At 35.7% G+C, this 16,907-nt stretch overlaps 3 protein-coding genes across 3 annotated transcripts; 2 read left to right on the plus strand and 1 right to left on the minus strand.

Annotated features, from left to right (window-relative positions):
* Positions 1-879: 879 nt before the first annotated feature.
* LOC107946801 (uncharacterized) lies at positions 880-3,727 on the minus strand. The gene has a single exon (XM_016881264.2). It carries the CDS (start codon positions 3,525-3,527, stop codon positions 1,059-1,061), a length of 2,469 nt encoding a protein of 822 aa, XP_016736753.2. The 5' UTR covers positions 3,528-3,727; the 3' UTR covers positions 880-1,058.
* An 876-nt stretch (positions 3,728-4,603) lies between these two features.
* On the plus strand, positions 4,604-9,674 carry LOC107946800 (putative disease resistance protein At4g19050). Its single transcript, XM_016881261.2, has 4 exons — positions 4,604-4,786; positions 5,165-5,386; positions 6,939-9,232; positions 9,326-9,674. The coding sequence occupies exons 2-4, from the start codon at positions 5,191-5,193 to the stop codon at positions 9,347-9,349; spliced, it is 2,514 nt and encodes an 837-aa protein (XP_016736750.1). The 5' UTR covers positions 4,604-4,786; positions 5,165-5,190; the 3' UTR covers positions 9,350-9,674.
* Positions 9,675-10,305: 631 nt separating this feature from the next.
* On the plus strand, positions 10,306-15,471 carry LOC107946799 (MOB kinase activator-like 1A). Its single transcript, XM_016881260.2, has 7 exons — positions 10,306-10,836; positions 12,102-12,150; positions 13,096-13,204; positions 13,376-13,469; positions 14,194-14,327; positions 14,498-14,661; positions 15,207-15,471. Exons 1-7 carry the CDS (start codon positions 10,814-10,816, stop codon positions 15,279-15,281), a joined length of 648 nt encoding a protein of 215 aa, XP_016736749.1. The 5' UTR covers positions 10,306-10,813; the 3' UTR covers positions 15,282-15,471.
* The last annotated feature ends 1,436 nt before the right edge of the window (positions 15,472-16,907 follow it).

The raw sequence follows: 16,907 nt of genomic DNA on the forward strand, positions 1-16,907 counted from the left end.
CTTCATGGCCACACACCAGGTTAATTAATTTACTTCGATGCAACCTTGCCTGCTTCTTTAATCTCCAGCAGAACCCATGAGTTTTTTTTATATATTACGTGTAAGTTCAATGCATGTTCCTTCTGCAAAACAATTAAACAATAGGCAAATTGTATTTTCTCAACCTAGTACACCCATGTAATCCAAGCTGCTGGTAGCAGTGGGAACTGTGAATTTCAGTTTTTCACCCTTAAAAAATGGAAGAAAAATAATCCTAACATGGATGGGTTTGCCCGTTGCTGGTTCCATTTCGTCTTATTAACAGCCAATCCAATGGGTTACATCAAAAAATAAATCATACAGTACAATCTTTTATCTAACTCTTGCTTAGAAAGTTGCAAAGTTTTTTTTTTTAACGAATTACAAGAAAACTTCACATGTATGAGTGTGTCGTGTTATGTTTTTTTATTTTATTCTCTTTTTGTTATATAAAAATTCAGAATGGAGAGCCTTTCACACTTTAAAAAAAAAATCCAACATGCTTGGAAAATTGCAAAATTTTTCATTTTTTTGGGTAATTTGAATAGTGAAAGGCATCCTTTCAGCTGACGCTACTGAATGCGATTTTTGTAGGACATATTTTTTCCTGTCTCTCCTATTTAAAATAGTATAGATCAATACATTTTTAAGAAAATAGCATATATATTCAAATAATTTTTTTTCCAGCATATATTGGAAAAATAGCCCTTTAAAAAATAAATCCAATATGCTTGGAAAATTGCAAAATGTTCCACTTGTTTTTTTGGTAATTTGAATCGTGAAAATAACAGGGCATTTGATCCCTTTCAAGTTGTGCAATAGGCAATGAATAAAAAAGCATACCAAAAATTTGTTCGTTGCTGAAGAAAACACCATAATCTATGATCTTGCGCAATATTACATTTTCCATTTCTCCACAGAAACTTGGAATTTAGCACAATAAAAGCAAAAGCAAACAGAGATGACAAACTTCATATATAAAAAAGACATGATTTAAGGCCGTGGTGGACAAGCATTGATGAAATGTGCGTGCAAAGTGGTTACTTTCCGACAATCAATTTAGCCCTTGCATGTCCCTCGTTGATTTGGAACTGCTCCCCGAGACCAAAATGAGCCATGAGCAACCAAATAAAAGTAATGAGCTCCCCACCTTTGCTGACCTGCTGTGCGTGCGTGTTTGCTCTGCAATGGCTGGCAGCATATGACATCAATTCCACCCAGACTCTGCTCATCAATTTCCATTTATCCAGACCGTCCCCCTCAAGCCTGTTTAGTTCTTGTGCCAACATGCTGGCATCAAACAGAACAGATTTACTTCTATCCCCCTTCACCGCCACAGGTTTAACATTTGTTGTCACCGAAAGAATCGCCTCGCAGGCCTTGGCTTCTACACTTCCGCTCCCTTTCAGCTTTTTTACCAGTGATGGTAATCCCCGGCTAGCAAAGAATCTGTCAGCCTCGGCATAAGTGTCCCTAAATCTTATTTTTCCAATGCCTCCTACAGCAGACATCATTGTTGGCTGCCAGATTAAAAGATACAACATGTAATCCGAAAGAAGCTTACTAAATTCTCGATAATTAAAGCTTTTCTTGTCTAATTTCTTTCCATTGGAAGTATAGTAACATAGATCAGTAGCAATGTGCCACAATATAATGCTTTCATCGTACTGGACATCGGTAATATACGGCATCAGCGAGCTGCGATCAACTTTTGTATCACTGTCTACTATAATCCATTCACCCCTCGCCGCAGATATCCTCTTGGCCGTTTCAGGATCATCTGCATGGTCGGCTTTGGTTTTCAGCTCATCGAATATGAATTCCCATAGCTCTTTGGTGAATGGCTCGCGGGATACATATAATATCTCATCAATGAAGTCCTTGAGCCCCATACTTCCCATGATGAATGTACGAACATGGCCACAAAGTATACTTGTCTTTTTTATGACATGCTGTAGGTTGAGCTTATCGACAACATAGGTGATAGCCGTGCTGACTTTGTTGTTGATAAAATCCAATATCACACAAGACCGTAAACCGGTGATTGCATTGGTGAATTTTTTGATCAAATCAACAGCAAAGTCGAAACATGCGTCAATGCGCAGAAAGGTGCTGATGTCCTTAGCGATAACGAGTGGCCATCTCGTGAATTTGTGGATTCTTCTAGTATGGCTCTGCAGGCAATAACTTATGAAATTGAAGGATGAGAGAGATCCAGACCACCTTCGGAACAAAATGGGAGTTGACAAAACCTTATGACTGATCATCTCAATCGGTTTCTCTTCTGGTTTAAGAGGGGTTGTACACTTGCAGCTTTTCCACCATGGCATCCTGAACCGAAGGAAGCTACTGAAGAGCCAAGCCAAGATCCCGGGATTGGAATCAGGGTCCTTGATGGTAGCAAACGTCCAGTCGGAAAAAATGAGCATCAATAGGGCTATAAGATCCAGGACCACCGCACCCAGGAGCAAGGTGTAGGTGATTCCCACATCAAATTGGTTAAGGTCGTGTTTCCTTGTTCTGAAATGGAAGATAGAAAGAGCTGCTACAATAGAAGCAAAGGCTACACATCGGAATATATATCCCCAAGCGGAATGCACAACTTGTACTTTAGTGTAAAGAACCTCGTATATGAAGTTGAGTTCAACCTCGATGACCCTCAGAGCATCGATTGGTTTTCTCTTTTTGAAGAATTCCCGGCTCTCGTTACGCTCACGGAAGCTAAATATGAGATCCACCACAAGCCCCTTGAAGATTAGGAAGTACTTATAAGCATAATGCACTACTTCGAGATTGTTCAAATTGCCTTCCTTAACTGGCATATCAGTAGCCCTGGCTTCTTTATCAGGCTCTGGAATCATTATAATTCGGGTCGGAAGTTTGTTGTCTCTCTTGGAAGCGTACTCCTCCATAAGCTTTGCGTAGTTAGGCCCAGGATCAGCCTCTTTGAGCATGGAATCTCGAAACCTGTCCAAGCTCGCGAGATACAGAGCACGCGTCCGCTCCACATACTTGATGGTTCCAGCCACAAACATTAGCACGGTGGGAACCCAAAACCTGTTCTTTGGGAGTGACTGAGCAAAGACATAAAGAGTTGCAACAGCTTGAAAGCCGAGACCGAGCAAGTGCCTAAGCCAAAGCTCGTTATCTTCAAGAGCAAAAGCAGTGATTGTATCGGGACCACCCAGATGCAACAAAAGAAAGGGAGCCCAGAAGGCCAGGAGAGCATCGTTACTATGATGAGAAGAAGACTTGGACGTAGAGGAGCCAGATTTTTTAGAACCACCGCCTTGGTTATTGGAGATGAGACCCACAGTGAAATTAGCAGCAGCGTCGGCGAGCAAGTAAGCGGACCAGATGAGCATGATTAAGAGTCTTTTCCTTGTAGATTTGCGGTATGGGGCGAGCAAAACCAGGAAGGTCTGCAATGAGAGACTGAACAGAATGGTGCCTCGGATATTCCATTTGTCCCATACCTTCTGCACCTCCGGCGGGATGGGGTCGACCATTTCTTCACTATTCCTTCTTCTTTCTTTAGTTTTGAGTGTACTTGTCTAGTGAGGAAAGCTCGGTTTAGTTTATAGATTGAAAGAACGCCGAAACTAAGGAAAACCAATAGATTACCATCTTTTTCTTTGAAAAAAAGAAAAAGAAAAAGGAAGGAACTCAGTTATTGCTTGTTCATTTTTATTTTTTTATTTTACTATCTTTCTTAAGGCCGTGTTTGGTAGCTCCACTAAGTGATTTTACCTTTTAGTGAACTTAAGTCAATACTTCAAGCCAATTTTAACCATTTCATTCACAATAAATCTTAAAATTATATTTTTAATTAGATTTATTGTGTATATAAACTCATTTTATTAATTATATATATTAAAATTTAATTTTAGTTAAATGGTATATGTGAAATTCATGCAACTAAATATTAATACGTGATTTAGATGATTGATTAGGAGTAGTTAAGTAACAAATGTTTGTTTAATAAATTATTAAAAAAATGTTAGTTAAATTTTAGTTCGATTGATCGGTATTGTTGTCAATAAATGAGAATATGGGTTTGAATTATTCTCCTATAAAAGTTGAAGAGGGGTTATTATTAGTTTTAGGTATTGCATCAAAAAGAACAAATATGATATTGCTACGATTAAAAAAATTAAATTTATTGATTTAAATTTTTATGCATATTTGATAAATCAAAATAAACACAATTTAATGCAATTTATTTTTATAAAAAATTGTGAAAAATAATAAATAAATAACTGTTAATATTTTCAATTGTTTCAATTTTATTTTATTTATTTTAATTTTATATTATTCTATAAAATTTAATTTAAAATTTAATTTTTTATTTAGAATAAAATGAAAATTTTAAAAATTAAAAATATAATGTAAAATATTTCATAATTTAAAATCTATATTTATCAAACAATTTTATTACATTTCATGATTAATTTAAATAATATAATAAATATATCTTATATTTTTTTTTCAACATTTAATTTTTGGACCTAACTTTTTATAATTATGTTTGGATAATTAAAAACCTAGGGATATTTAAGTCAGAAAAATTTGGAGGACAAAAACATTGACTTGGTCAATTTGATATCCAAAGCCGAATAAGATAAGAAAAAGAATCAATATTCCACAAAACCTCAACTTCAAGCAAGCAGTCAAGCATTGTAAGCAGAAAGAAACGCAAAACAGAAAACACTGATCGCTTACTGAGATTGGGTTCTGCTTCATATCGTTCAATATTCAACCCACTCAGGTTTTTCTTTTTTCTTCCTTTTCTGTTTCCCTTCTTATCTTCTTCTTCCCTTCAGTTTGCTTCATTTTTTGTTTCAGCTTCTAGTTTCCTTTTACTATCTTTATTACTTAGGACAAAGATGAATGGTTTATGTTCATAGTTTCACATGCCTCAGCATTTGGGGAAAGGAAACTGATCTGATTTAAGTGATTATTCAGAAACAATTCGAGCTATATATTTCATTTCTTTTTCATACCTTCTTGATGCTTTCTACTTAAGAGATTTTATTTCCCCCGCTTTCAGGAATCAGGATTGTACTGTGTGCTTTTACTCCTCTTTTATTCATATTAGGTATTATAACTTACTAATTATTCATTTATATACTAATTTCTATACAAGGGAGGGAATCCCTGAGAGTTTGAGAGATGAGTACTAAAGGCAGTTCAAGCCCAGATATCACTGAAGAACCCAATGTAGGTAACACCCACGAAGAGATCAATGAAGAAGCCATTGAAGGTAATACTGACGGTGAAGGATCCAATGGAGGGAATAACCAAGAAGATACCAGTGGAGAACTCAATCAAGGCAGTACCAATGACATTAATGAAGAAGACACTGAAGGTAGTCTCTGTGTGTGTGTGTTTTAATTTCAATAATATTTTGTTGTTCTTATGGCTTTTGTAGAGAACCTGTTTCTGGAGATCTAGACAGTAATAACCCAACTTCAGATTTCAGAGTCAATGCAGGAAAACAAGTTTTAAAAACCTATAATTAGAATGAAATGTAGTAAATCTGTGCCATATTAACCAGGTAATTATATAAATGTAGCTAGTTTGACAGTTCAATTTTGAGAATATAAGCATCTTTAATGGTACTTTTAGATGTGAGGGTGAACTGTAATTGTTGAGATTGAAAGATGGGAAGGCTACATTTGTTTTAGGGTAAAGTACACCAACCCAACTTTGGTTTCAATAACAAAACAGTCACTAAACTTTAGAAAAATAACAAACAGTTACCGTAACCATTTTCGTTACAGACGTAAAGGAGCTCTCATTTTCTTCCCTCTCTCCCCCTACCACCGCTCTCCCATCCCTCTCCCTCTTCCCCACCATCCCTCCCCCTATTCCGATTCTCTCCCTCTCCCCCACCGTCCCTCCCCCCTACTCCGACCCTCTCCCTCTCCCCCACCATCCCTTTCCCTCTGCTAACTCCGATTTCCCGCAAGCTTCAACCTTCTCAATTCACTCCACCAATCGACTGACATATTCTTAATTTTATGGTTGCTTTGTCTTGCGATTATTGCTCTCATCTTCATTATATCGTTGCTCCAAAATCCCTTGCTTGCATTGACCAAATTGCTTCTAAATTATTTGCTGCAAATTGCCGATTGCAATGCTTCCAAAATAGTTGCTGCCCACGTTTATACCAGCTGCCATTTGATCCAATTTCAATCACCAAATAGCCTCTAAACAGTCGACTAAAAAGCCTTCAATATTCTTTAAATAAGCTGCTTCGTTGACCTGCTTGCTTGCTCTCTAATTCACTGCCGATCGAACAAGTATTTGCTGCCCATTGCACCGACCATTGCTTCAAAGAGACTGCTGGTTAGCCAAATTTCTTCCACTGATCAGCCTGGAAATAGTGGCTACTAATTACCATTCCTTCCTCACCGATTGCTCCAATTATTTGCTGCTATTATTTGCTTCAAATTGATGTCGTAATTTCATCCAATTTGCTGCCCCAAATGCTTGAACTTGTTGCTGGATATTTCTTTTTTCTGTAAGAGAAAATTAGGAGAGGGTTAGCAGAGGGAAAGGACGGTGGGGGAGGGGGGAGAGGGGAGAGGGTCGGAGTAGGGGGCAGGGATGGTGGGGCAGTGGGAGAGCGGTGGTAGGGGGAGGGAGACGAGGGAGGGGGGAGAGGGACGGAAAATGACAGCTCCATTATGTCTGTAATGGAAAATTGTTAGGGTGACTGGTTTGTTATTTTTCTAAAGTTTAGTGATTGAGTTGAAAGCTTAGTGACTGTTGGTGTAGTTTTGCCTTTGTTTTACTCTGCTATATGGTGTAGAAAAGAATTTTTTTTTTCTCATAATGTTATTGAAATTCTTTTGTTTAAATTTGATTATCGCTCTCTTATTCTCAATATTATCATTTTCTTCTTGAAATAACAGTTGAAAAATTGACGGCGACAAAGGACAATGCACGGAAGATATTTGATCAGTTAAAAGAAGACGATGTGTCAAAAATCATTCTCCTTGGGGAGACTGGGACTGGGAAAACATGGATGGCAAGTAAAATATGTCAGGTTGCTGTGGAGAAAAAGTATGATGAGCCCATTTGGATCTGTCTGGACAAAAAGCATGATAAGAAGTCTTTTCTGGACACTGTTGCCCGTCGGTTTTCTCTCCCTACTAGTGCAGATGAAAGAGAAGAAGATGGAGAAAAGGAGAAAAAGGATAAGAAAGTGAATAATGCAAAGAGAGTGGCGGAGACAATGATAGGAAAGCTTGACGCGGTGAAAAAGAAAGGTAAGTTTATTCTATTGGTTTTGGATGGTCAACTAGAGATGATGGAGAAAGACCAAAATGAAGAGATGGGGATTGAATGTTACATCAAGGAAGAAATTTTAGGTTTGAAAGATAGCATGAATAATATCGACAGCTTGAAGGTTCTTATCACGAGGAGGAAAAGTGAAAAAGGTGATAATGCTGTGAAAGCAAAGAAGTTTAAACTCGAACCCTTTTCTGAGTTCGAGACATTGGAATTGTTAAAATACAAAGTTGATGTCAATGTGTGTCCTGAAGAGTTTCAAAAAGTATCCGAGCGATGCGGAAGGAAGCCTGCAGAAATCCTTATGTTAGCAGGAACCATAAATTATATTGCAAAAGATAAATCTTGGGAGTTAAAAGCTGCTTTGGAGGCAGCTGCTAATGGTCTGGAGCAACTTCTGCGTTTTGCATATGATAAGGAGCGAGGAAATTCTATGATTGACTGCTTTTGGCATAGTTGGAACTTCTTGGGAAAACATGGTGGTGTTCATTACAATGAGTTGATCACTAGCTGGATAATGGAAGGTTGTCTCAAACACACCAATCAGATTGATAAGGCTTATCTGGAGGGACATGATGTCTTGATGAAGCTTATAGAGTATCACATGCTGAAACTGCAAGAGGACAATATTGTTGTTGTGGAGGGAGCAACTCGTGAGATGAATAAGTTCTGCCGCCGTGGATACTTGGGAACAGCTGATCCTGGTTTGGCTAGCGTGCTCAAGGATATTGATGAAACAGATCTTGAAGAAATACCACCAGCTCAAGTTCTCGAAGGAATAACACCAGCTGATGGCATGATGAGAACACTGTGTGGTGATAAGAAAGAGAAAATGGTCTCCTCATTACTAATTGATGGAAGTCGTCTATGCAGAGAAGTTCATGATGCTTTCTTTGGAGCTAAGGAGAACCTGAGTCTGCTTGCTATTTTTTCTCCCCGGCTCAAATCTCCTGAGGAACTTTCCATATCTAGACCGGAGAAGCTGCTTGTGCTCATGCTCAGAGGCTCTTACCTGTTGGAGAATGTAAATATTGTTGAAAAACTCAAAGCCTTAACTGTTCTTGAAATATCTGGTTCAAGAGCCTGGACGATAAAACTCTCGGATAACTTTTTCCATGAAGTGTCCCGACTTCGGAGCCTTGACTTAACTGGAGCCGGATTTGAATCATTACCTGATAGCTTCTCTGAATTGACTGAACTGCGGAGGCTCATCCTTAGGCAGTGTTCTTCCTTAACACAACTTCCAAAGCTGGCAAAATTCAGTAAACTTGAAGTAATTGATCTTTCTGAATGCACAAGTTTGAAAAAGATCCAAGAAAAGAGCTTCGGGAAACTTGAAAAGCTTAAAGTGATCAACTTTTCCCATACAAAAATCGAGAAACTACCTATTGTTAAGACTCTTAGAAATCTGACCATACTCTTATTAAAAGGATGCAGTGAGTTGTCTGCAATGCGCATGCTCAAACAGGTGTCAAGCCTCAAGATCCTTGATCTTTCAGGTGCAACTAACATAAAAGAAATTAGGTATGACTGCTTTGAAGAAACAGAAAACCTTAGAGAACTCGATCTATCAGAAACTCAGATACAATATTTGCCTCCTGAGATTGGCGATCTTCAGAAACTGAGACTGAAGGGATGTAAATTATTAAGAAATCTACCAGAACTGAGTGGGCATAGTAGACTTGAGGAACTTGAGCTCTCAGGTTGTGAGAGGCTGGAGAACTTGCCAGAGCTGAGTGCTCTTCAAAAACTGAAGATTCTCAATCTAATTGGTTGCAGCAACCTCAAAAGCCTTCCAGATTTAACATCCCTATTGAAACTTGAGAAGCTCGACCTACAAGGTACTGAACTTTGGAGCGAAGATGTGGTTAAATCCCTGAGTCATATTAAAGACCTCCAAATACTACCCCGAAAGGTGAGTACATCCATTTTCAGCATCTCCTGTTACTGTAAGCTTTCACTAAATGATTTAACAAAATTCCACGTTCTACTTCTTTCTACGATCCAGGTGAGCACATTGCCCCCTTCTTGACAGCCATAATTTCTTCATGTAACTTTCGATGAGAGGTTGTTCAAGCTTACCAAGAGGTCTATTGGGAACTGGAGTTGAAATTTGCTTTATTATGGTTTGCACATTTAAAGCACCTTCATCTGCTGGACTTGAAGTTTCCCCCAGAACAAGTTTAGTAGCCTACTGGAGGAGCAGTTATGTGTGTAAAAATAAACTTTTCATTTTGTGTTGGAATTGTGATCTTGCTTGTCTGTGTGTGTGCTATCTATTTCGTACTGTTAGTGCTAAAACTGAATTGGTGTTTGAGGATTTTATCGTAAACTCGAGAACTTTCTGTTGTGCTTTATTTGTTACACTTATTCTCCATAGTAGACTAGTATGCTGTGATTTAGCTTTAGATCTATTAGGCGGAACTAGAAAGGAAACATGGTATATCATGGGTATAACGACCTTTTTTTTTCCCTCTAACTTTACCAAAAAAAAAAAAAATTAATTATTCATTTTTTTAACCTTTTAAACTTATAATTTTTTATCAAATCACCTTTAATGGGTAGAAAAATTAACATTTGTTAGTTTTCTTGATATAACATATATGTGAATCATTACGTAGATGACATGTTAATATTTAATTAATTTATTAAAAATTTAAGAACATAATTTTTTTTATAATTTTTAATAATTTTAATGACTTAATTTTCAGAAATAGTTTTTATAAATTTTTTGAATTTTTAAAATTTTTAAAATTTAATTAAATGTTGACTTGTCATCTATTGGTTAGTTCTCGTATATATGATATTAGCAAAATTCAAAAACATTAACTTTTTATTTATTTAAAAAATTATTTTTATAAAATTAAAAGATCAAATAATTTATTATACGAATTTATGGGGCGGCATTTCCCTTTTAAAACCATAAAAATGGCCTTAACTCTAGTTTTAGCCTCATAACAGTTCTTCTATATCATTATATCAGCCCAAAAGTAGGCCAACTGAACAAAAAAAAAAGAAAGAAATAACAAATTAGATCTCAGAATATTGCAAAATTTGAAACTATAACTTAAAATAAATGGGCTTTAGGATTATTTTGAAAAACGCATTTGATTTAGGTCAATAGTGAATACAAGTGAAAAATATTTGATAATACCTCATACCTATAAGTATCGAATTCTTACCTCAAAACATCCTCACATGTCACACAACTCACAAGAGGCAAGCCCCATCCGCGTCCCAGCCTTTTCTGTCTCCAAATTACAAAACACCCCCCACGAATTTCTTTTATTTTATTTTTTATTTATTGGTTCTTCTAAATCTAGAGTAATGGAACAGAAAGAGATTAAAAAATGCATAAATAATTAGATTATATTTCTCGTAAGAAAATAGTAGGAGGAAAAAAGAGAGGTGAAAGGAAAAGAAAAGAGGCTTTTTCATTTTTCCCACCTGAGGAAACGAAAATCAAACAGTCTTTTTTCTCAATCCCTCTCTAACAATGAGTCTCTTCGGTCTGGGAAGGTGAGTTTTAATTTCTACTTTTAGAGAAGTTTATCTTAAAATGCTTTGTTATTTTTCCTTTAATTAATCTTCTTTTCGTTAATTCCTTCTTTTTTTGCTTATTTCCAATTGCTGCTCATAATTTGCATGTCAGATCTATTATACTTTTGCAGCCTTTTTCTGATTCAAGATCAACGAGCAACTCTACTTTTTTTTTAACCTTCATTAAGTTTAATTCAGATTCTAAAAACATTTCATCTATCATCCTGATTTTACTCCCTGATTCTTTTGTTCCTCTGTTAACTGTAACAACTACAATCCAATTGTTGATTTTGTTAATCCAGTCCCGTTGAGGTCAATTCAATCATTGATCATGGTTTCTGCTTTGAAAATTTTGCTTATATTATTATGTTGAAAAAATCAGTAGCGAATCTTAATGCATGTTGAACTTCTCTTAATGTTCTGGTGTTAAGTAATTAATGATATGTTCTGATTGCTTACGATTCATTTGGTTCAGTGTTAGAACTAGGATTAAAAGCTATGTGACCATGGTTTGTTTTCATGATTGGCAACATTAGAAAGGTCGAAAAGGTCAAGAGCTGAACTCTTGGTTTTTTTAACCTTAAAAGTTATATTGCCATAATCCAGAAGTTTTAGCTTTGTATCATGAAGCGTCGCAAACTAGGTTTGTTGGCACTTTGCAGCCATTGTTTGAAGACTTGTGGTGGCTGAATGAAGTTGAGGAAGTTGAATCAACTGGACGAGAAACAGGAATGTATAAATATAGTCTAATGGGAGCTAATTAATTTTCTAAAAACCAATTGTATGATCAGTTTCAAAGGATGCAGGAGATCTTCTATAGTCTTCAGTAAGATAGGAGTTTGGGCGATTTGTATTGCTCTCAATCATGTATATGCGTCCATGTATGCATGATCAGCTTTGTTCATTATTTCAAGCCATTAAAAGAGAAACACACTGAAAAGTATTTTTTATATTTTGCTTAGATCCAATTACTCTGAACTATTTTGTTTTGAATCTTTATCCCAACGTTACATGCAGTACGGATATGAATACCTTCAATGTATAAAAGCTGTTATGATCATATATATAAATGCAGTAACTTCAAGCTACACAAGCTATGCCATGATCCTATATATAGAGAGAGGAATTAGTGAAACATTGAACGTACCTATTTTAGATGTGTGTATATTTCTATTTCTATTCCCACGTCCGAGCAGTATCTTTTCAGTTGAGATTTTTCTGCTAATAAATTGCTCTGAAAACAGAAATCAGAGAACATTCCGCCCCAAAAAAAGTGCACCTTCTGGAAGTAAGGTTCGTTACTTGTTCCTTCTTTATCTCTATAATAAAGCATAATTAGTTTTGTTCATCTCCTGCCTGTTGAATTTGATATGATATGTTCTCTTACTCTGTGCTTGAATCTGGTTGTTAATTTGATCTGATCACCTTCGCAATTCCCCCCTTCGGAAGTAAATGTTTTCCTGTTTTTGACGACTAAGAACTTCTTCGGTGCGAGCGTGCAACTTTAGCACACTGGAAGTCTATTAGAAGGTGTCCAGAAATATAATAAAAGCAAGCCGAACTTAACACCTAAGACCTAATGCATCCAAAAACCTAAAAAAAGACCCTAGAAAGTTGGCTTTATTTGCAAACAATCTAAGAAAATGGGCTACTGTATTTTTTATTTAATGCCTTCTACTGATTCTTCAACTTGGGTTTTTAGCTACTTGAACGGTTGCCATTATTTATTTGCAAACAAACCAAGAATTCCCACCTTGCCTATCGAGAAAGAAGAAGAAAAGCTCACTTTGCCATTCATATTTCTGTTTTTTAGATTTCATCACTTTTGAAGTCACTGGTTCAGAAAATAACTTTACGTTACAGTGTCTCCTTGAATTTTCAGCAGCAAAGTTGAAATTCTACAAACTTCAATGCTATACTCGCATGCATGACGGTCCTACAGCCTCACCTGTGGGACCCACTCACGAATGTTTGCAAGCGTTATATACACGTACTACATGTGATAATTGTTTTACTAAACAAGCATCTATGTCTAAACTCTAAACATGGTTAGTATTAATGTGTGGTTGAATATGATAATAATTATTAGCCTTTTTCTGGTTCCTCTACAGTTCCTGAGAGTTGTCTTATTTATTGTTTCTTTATTATAAAATACTTTCTGGACTTCAGTCTTCTATATTAGTGGCTTAGCAGTCTTTGCAGTTCTCATCCTAGTGTTGTAATCTTGACATAATGCAGGGTGCACAACTTAAAAAGCACATTGATGCTACCCTGGGCAGTGGAAACCTAAGGGAAGCAGTGAGGCTACCTCCTGGGGAGGATTTAAATGAATGGCTCGCAGTCAACAGTATCTCTCGCTTCCCCTCTTTCTTTCTTACTCACATACGCCTGGATAGCACATTCTGCATAGATCATTCAATATATTTGTAAAACTTTGTATATAATCTATCTATGATTATTCTACTTCAGTATAACTGTGCTGTTACTTACAGTCATAACTGTGTTGGGTCTTTTTCAGCTGTGGATTTCTTCAATCAGGTGAATCTGCTCTATGGTACCCTGACTGAGTTTTGTACTCCTGAGAACTGTCCTACAATGACCGCAGGCCCTAAGTATGATATATAAAACTTGATTCCTTTTGCTCTTTTCAATAAATTAGTTGTACAAATTGTAAATTTCAATATTTTATTATGCTGTATGCTGTATGCCTATGTCATGTTTGTATCTATTTGGTGGTATTAAAAGTGTTTCCATCAGATAATGGTTGGATGTGTTAAGTCTCCAAGGAATTCAGATAAATCAAGACCCCGTTGACTTATTTAGGCTCTTTTATTTCTTTAAAACATACATGCAAATTGCATTTAATTTATTTATTTAGTTATTTAAATATATATAATATGCAAAATGTTATTGAAATATGATGTCTGAATATGTAGCATGAACTTGTCAATTACATGGAAGGACAATGAGCTATGCATTATGTTTTTATTGATTTCATTAATCCTAATATTTGTTGTTGTTTCCATTCTTATTGTCAGTTCGATTTAACTGGTCACTATAATTTGAATTTTTCCTTATATTGTTCAAAGGTCGGTAGAAAAAAATAAAATATGTTTAGAATGTTTTTAGGAATTAAAAGTCCATGTAGTCATTTGATTTTGTCCAATGATTAAATTTTAGTTTTCATGTTTGGTTCTTTTACCTTGCACTGTCTGATCAATCAGTTTAATAATGCTTGTGCACCTTAATTTAGCCTACTCATTTTTAATAATCTTTGAAAGCATATTTCTTGGGTTTTCGGTAGTTGATTATGTGCCATCTTACAAAACTTTACAGGTATGAATATAGATGGGCAGATGGCGTGCAAATCAAGAAACCTATCGAGGTTTCTGCCCCAAAATACGTCGAATATCTAATGGACTGGATCGAAACACAACTTGATGATGAATCAATATTTCCTCAAAAACTGGGTAAAATCTTCAATTCTCTGTGATGAAGTCTGACTCGGACTAGAGAAAGATATTTGTTTATCTATTTATGATGACAACAGTGATGATTAAACTTTAATATATGAAGTTACTTGCCTCTTATCTATCCGGAATATGTTTATATATGTCATTGCACATTTGAAATTTGCTAGGTGCACCATTTCCTCCAAACTTCAAAGATGTAGTGAAGACAATATTCAAAAGACTGTTCCGAGTATATGCCCACATCTATCACTCTCACTTTCAGAAAATTGTGAGCCTTAAGGAGGAAGCCCATTTGAACACATGCTTTAAGCATTTCATACTTTTTACTTGTGTAAGTCTTTCTCTGCTTCTGCTTGATATATATATATATATTATTCTCTGCCCTTCCACTATTTATCTATTTTATACAAATTTAAATAGCAGTTAAATCAGGGCCAATAGCTTAAAGATGTTTGATGCAAATTCCAAAACAGTTAGTTGATGGTTCTTTTAAATCATCGCTAAGTATAAGCTTGCCATTATTTTCTGAATAAGAGTCATGATTTCTTGCCATATATGTATCATGGTTTTCAGAGAAGAGTCTGTTACAGTGACCAAAACAAAAACGGAATATGGTTTTAGTTGTGGAAAGAGAGATGGGCTAAAATACCTTTTGTTCTTCTTTAAGTAACAAGAAGGCACACTGGAGTCTCAAGTTTAACCGTTTAAGATATTAACCTCAATCTTCACCACCCGAGTTAAGGGCCAGGTGACAAGAGTTGAAATGTTCTTTGTATCTTTTAGATCTCTGAAACATTCTTGTAAGAGTTTGGAATTCATGCTTAGTTGAGTAGGAAGTTGTTGGGTTTAATTGAGATTGTTGTTTTGGATGTGCAGGAGTTTGGGCTGATTGACAAGAAAGAGCTAGCTCCACTTCAAGAGCTCATTGAATCCATCATAGTCCCCTACTAATTACAGGACTGGACTTTGGATATCCTGATGATGTTTCTTTCTTCTTCTTTTTTTCTTTTTTTTTTCTTTATTTTAGGGATGCAAAGTCAAATAAATTAAGAGACTGTTATTGCAGACGACTTAAGAAACAAGTGTCTCTAATTTATATCTCTGTGTTATAAATGCAAGTTCATATGTCATGTTCCTTGAATGCCTTGCCTTACATCAAGCATTTTCGAAAAGAAAGCAGCTTGCACTTGAAAGTTATCAGTGTCTTAATTTCCATTTAATTATTCTTCTTATATATGTTGGACAAATTGCAAGTGAATTAATAAAAGGTGGCCAGGCCAGCAGCCCAGAAGCCGAAACCAATCTACCAAAAATTAAATATAACAGATCATTGTTAAACTAATTATCTTGGTTTAAAGATAAGTTTATGTGTAAAATTTTGTTTAAATTTATTTCAATTAATTGATAATGATTTTAATCGGAATCGTTAACATAAATTATAAATTCAAAAAATATATCTATTATAGAGAAAGCTAATAGGTTACTTGGTAGGCACTTGGGAGTGGCGCGATAATCAAGTATCCTTCGTGTTAGGCTTATTACACTGAATAATGAATGGTCCTAACCTGATGATTACCTCGATCCACTCGTTTGCCGCCCGTCTTTTTCTTTAACTAAAAGCCTTCCCCTTTGCCCATTTCCGGCCACGGAAACGAACTGAAGATTGAACACCAAACATTTTGAAATTTACCCCTCCACACATAACAATCTATTTGGACTGGAAAAGCAAACCATTTAAACGCATGACTTTTTAATTAAATTTATGATATTTCATACCTTTCTTTGAATTCTAGTAATACTAGTAACATGTAGCTTTGGGGGAGATGGAGAGAGAGTGGTGGTGGTGGTGGTAAGACAAACCTACAAGGTCATGTAAGTTCCCTTTCAAAGAAACGGGGTCCTTTAATTCCAAAAATTGAGAAAAAAAAGCCTTGGTTGCAGCAGTAAACCCACCCATGCATCAGCCTTAGTTATCACCATCATGAAAGACAAACTCTTGGACTTGGAGACTGCGTCGTCTTCTTATGATCAACTCATCTAATTATCTTAATTTTATATAATTTTCTATTACGATTGAAGAGTTAGTTAAATCAAGTCAATATATATAAACAACATCAACCATTAAAGTAACAATTTTTTTCTCTCTCTTGTTGGTTTCCTAATTTATTATCTTTATTTCAAATACTAAATTTTTGTTGAAACTCTACATATACTGTTAATTTGTTTTGTTGATTTTTTTTTGTGTGTTTATAAAAGAAAAGAAAATCAGAATTAGTTAGCCCTCGTATTACAACATTCTCTATTATAAATATATTATAGACAATAACAGGAGAAACATCATATTTACTATGATAAATGGCGAAACACAAGGCCAATCTAATTAGTTCATCTGTTACTTTATTAAGCTCTCATAGCACGTGATTAATCAGAACCAACTAATATCGTGATATAAGTCCTTTAATTCTTCTGGAAATTGGTAAACTCTCCTCTTCACTTCCTTTAACAATATCGATTGTTTCCTTATAATCCACTTCTGACACAACTTTCGTAGCACCTCTCTCCTATGTGATCGAAAGT

The sequence above is a fragment of the Gossypium hirsutum genome, chromosome A12 (assembly GCF_007990345.1).
Source record: "Gossypium hirsutum isolate 1008001.06 chromosome A12, Gossypium_hirsutum_v2.1, whole genome shotgun sequence".
Taxonomy (NCBI): domain Eukaryota; kingdom Viridiplantae; phylum Streptophyta; class Magnoliopsida; order Malvales; family Malvaceae; genus Gossypium; species Gossypium hirsutum.

Coding starts and splice junctions, on each gene's coding strand:
- LOC107946801 (XM_016881264.2), bottom strand. CDS start 3,527: ATGGTCGACCCCATCCCGCCGGAGGTGCAGAAGGTATGGGACAAATGG.
- LOC107946799 (XM_016881260.2), top strand. CDS start 10,814: ATGAGTCTCTTCGGTCTGGGAAG. Junction 12,151..13,095: donor GTGCACCTTCTGGAAGTAAG/GTTCGTTACTTG, acceptor GACATAATGCAG/GGTGCACAACTTAAAAAGCA. Junction 14,328..14,497: donor AATATTTCCTCAAAAACTGG/GTAAAATCTTCA, acceptor GAAATTTGCTAG/GTGCACCATTTCCTCCAAAC.
- LOC107946800 (XM_016881261.2), top strand. CDS start 5,191: ATGAGTACTAAAGGCAGTTCAAGCCCAGATATCACTGAAGAACCCAAT. Junction 5,387..6,938: donor TAATGAAGAAGACACTGAAG/GTAGTCTCTGTG, acceptor TTGAAATAACAG/TTGAAAAATTGACGGCGACA. Junction 9,233..9,325: donor TCCAAATACTACCCCGAAAG/GTGAGTACATCC, acceptor TCTACGATCCAG/GTGAGCACATTGCCCCCTTC.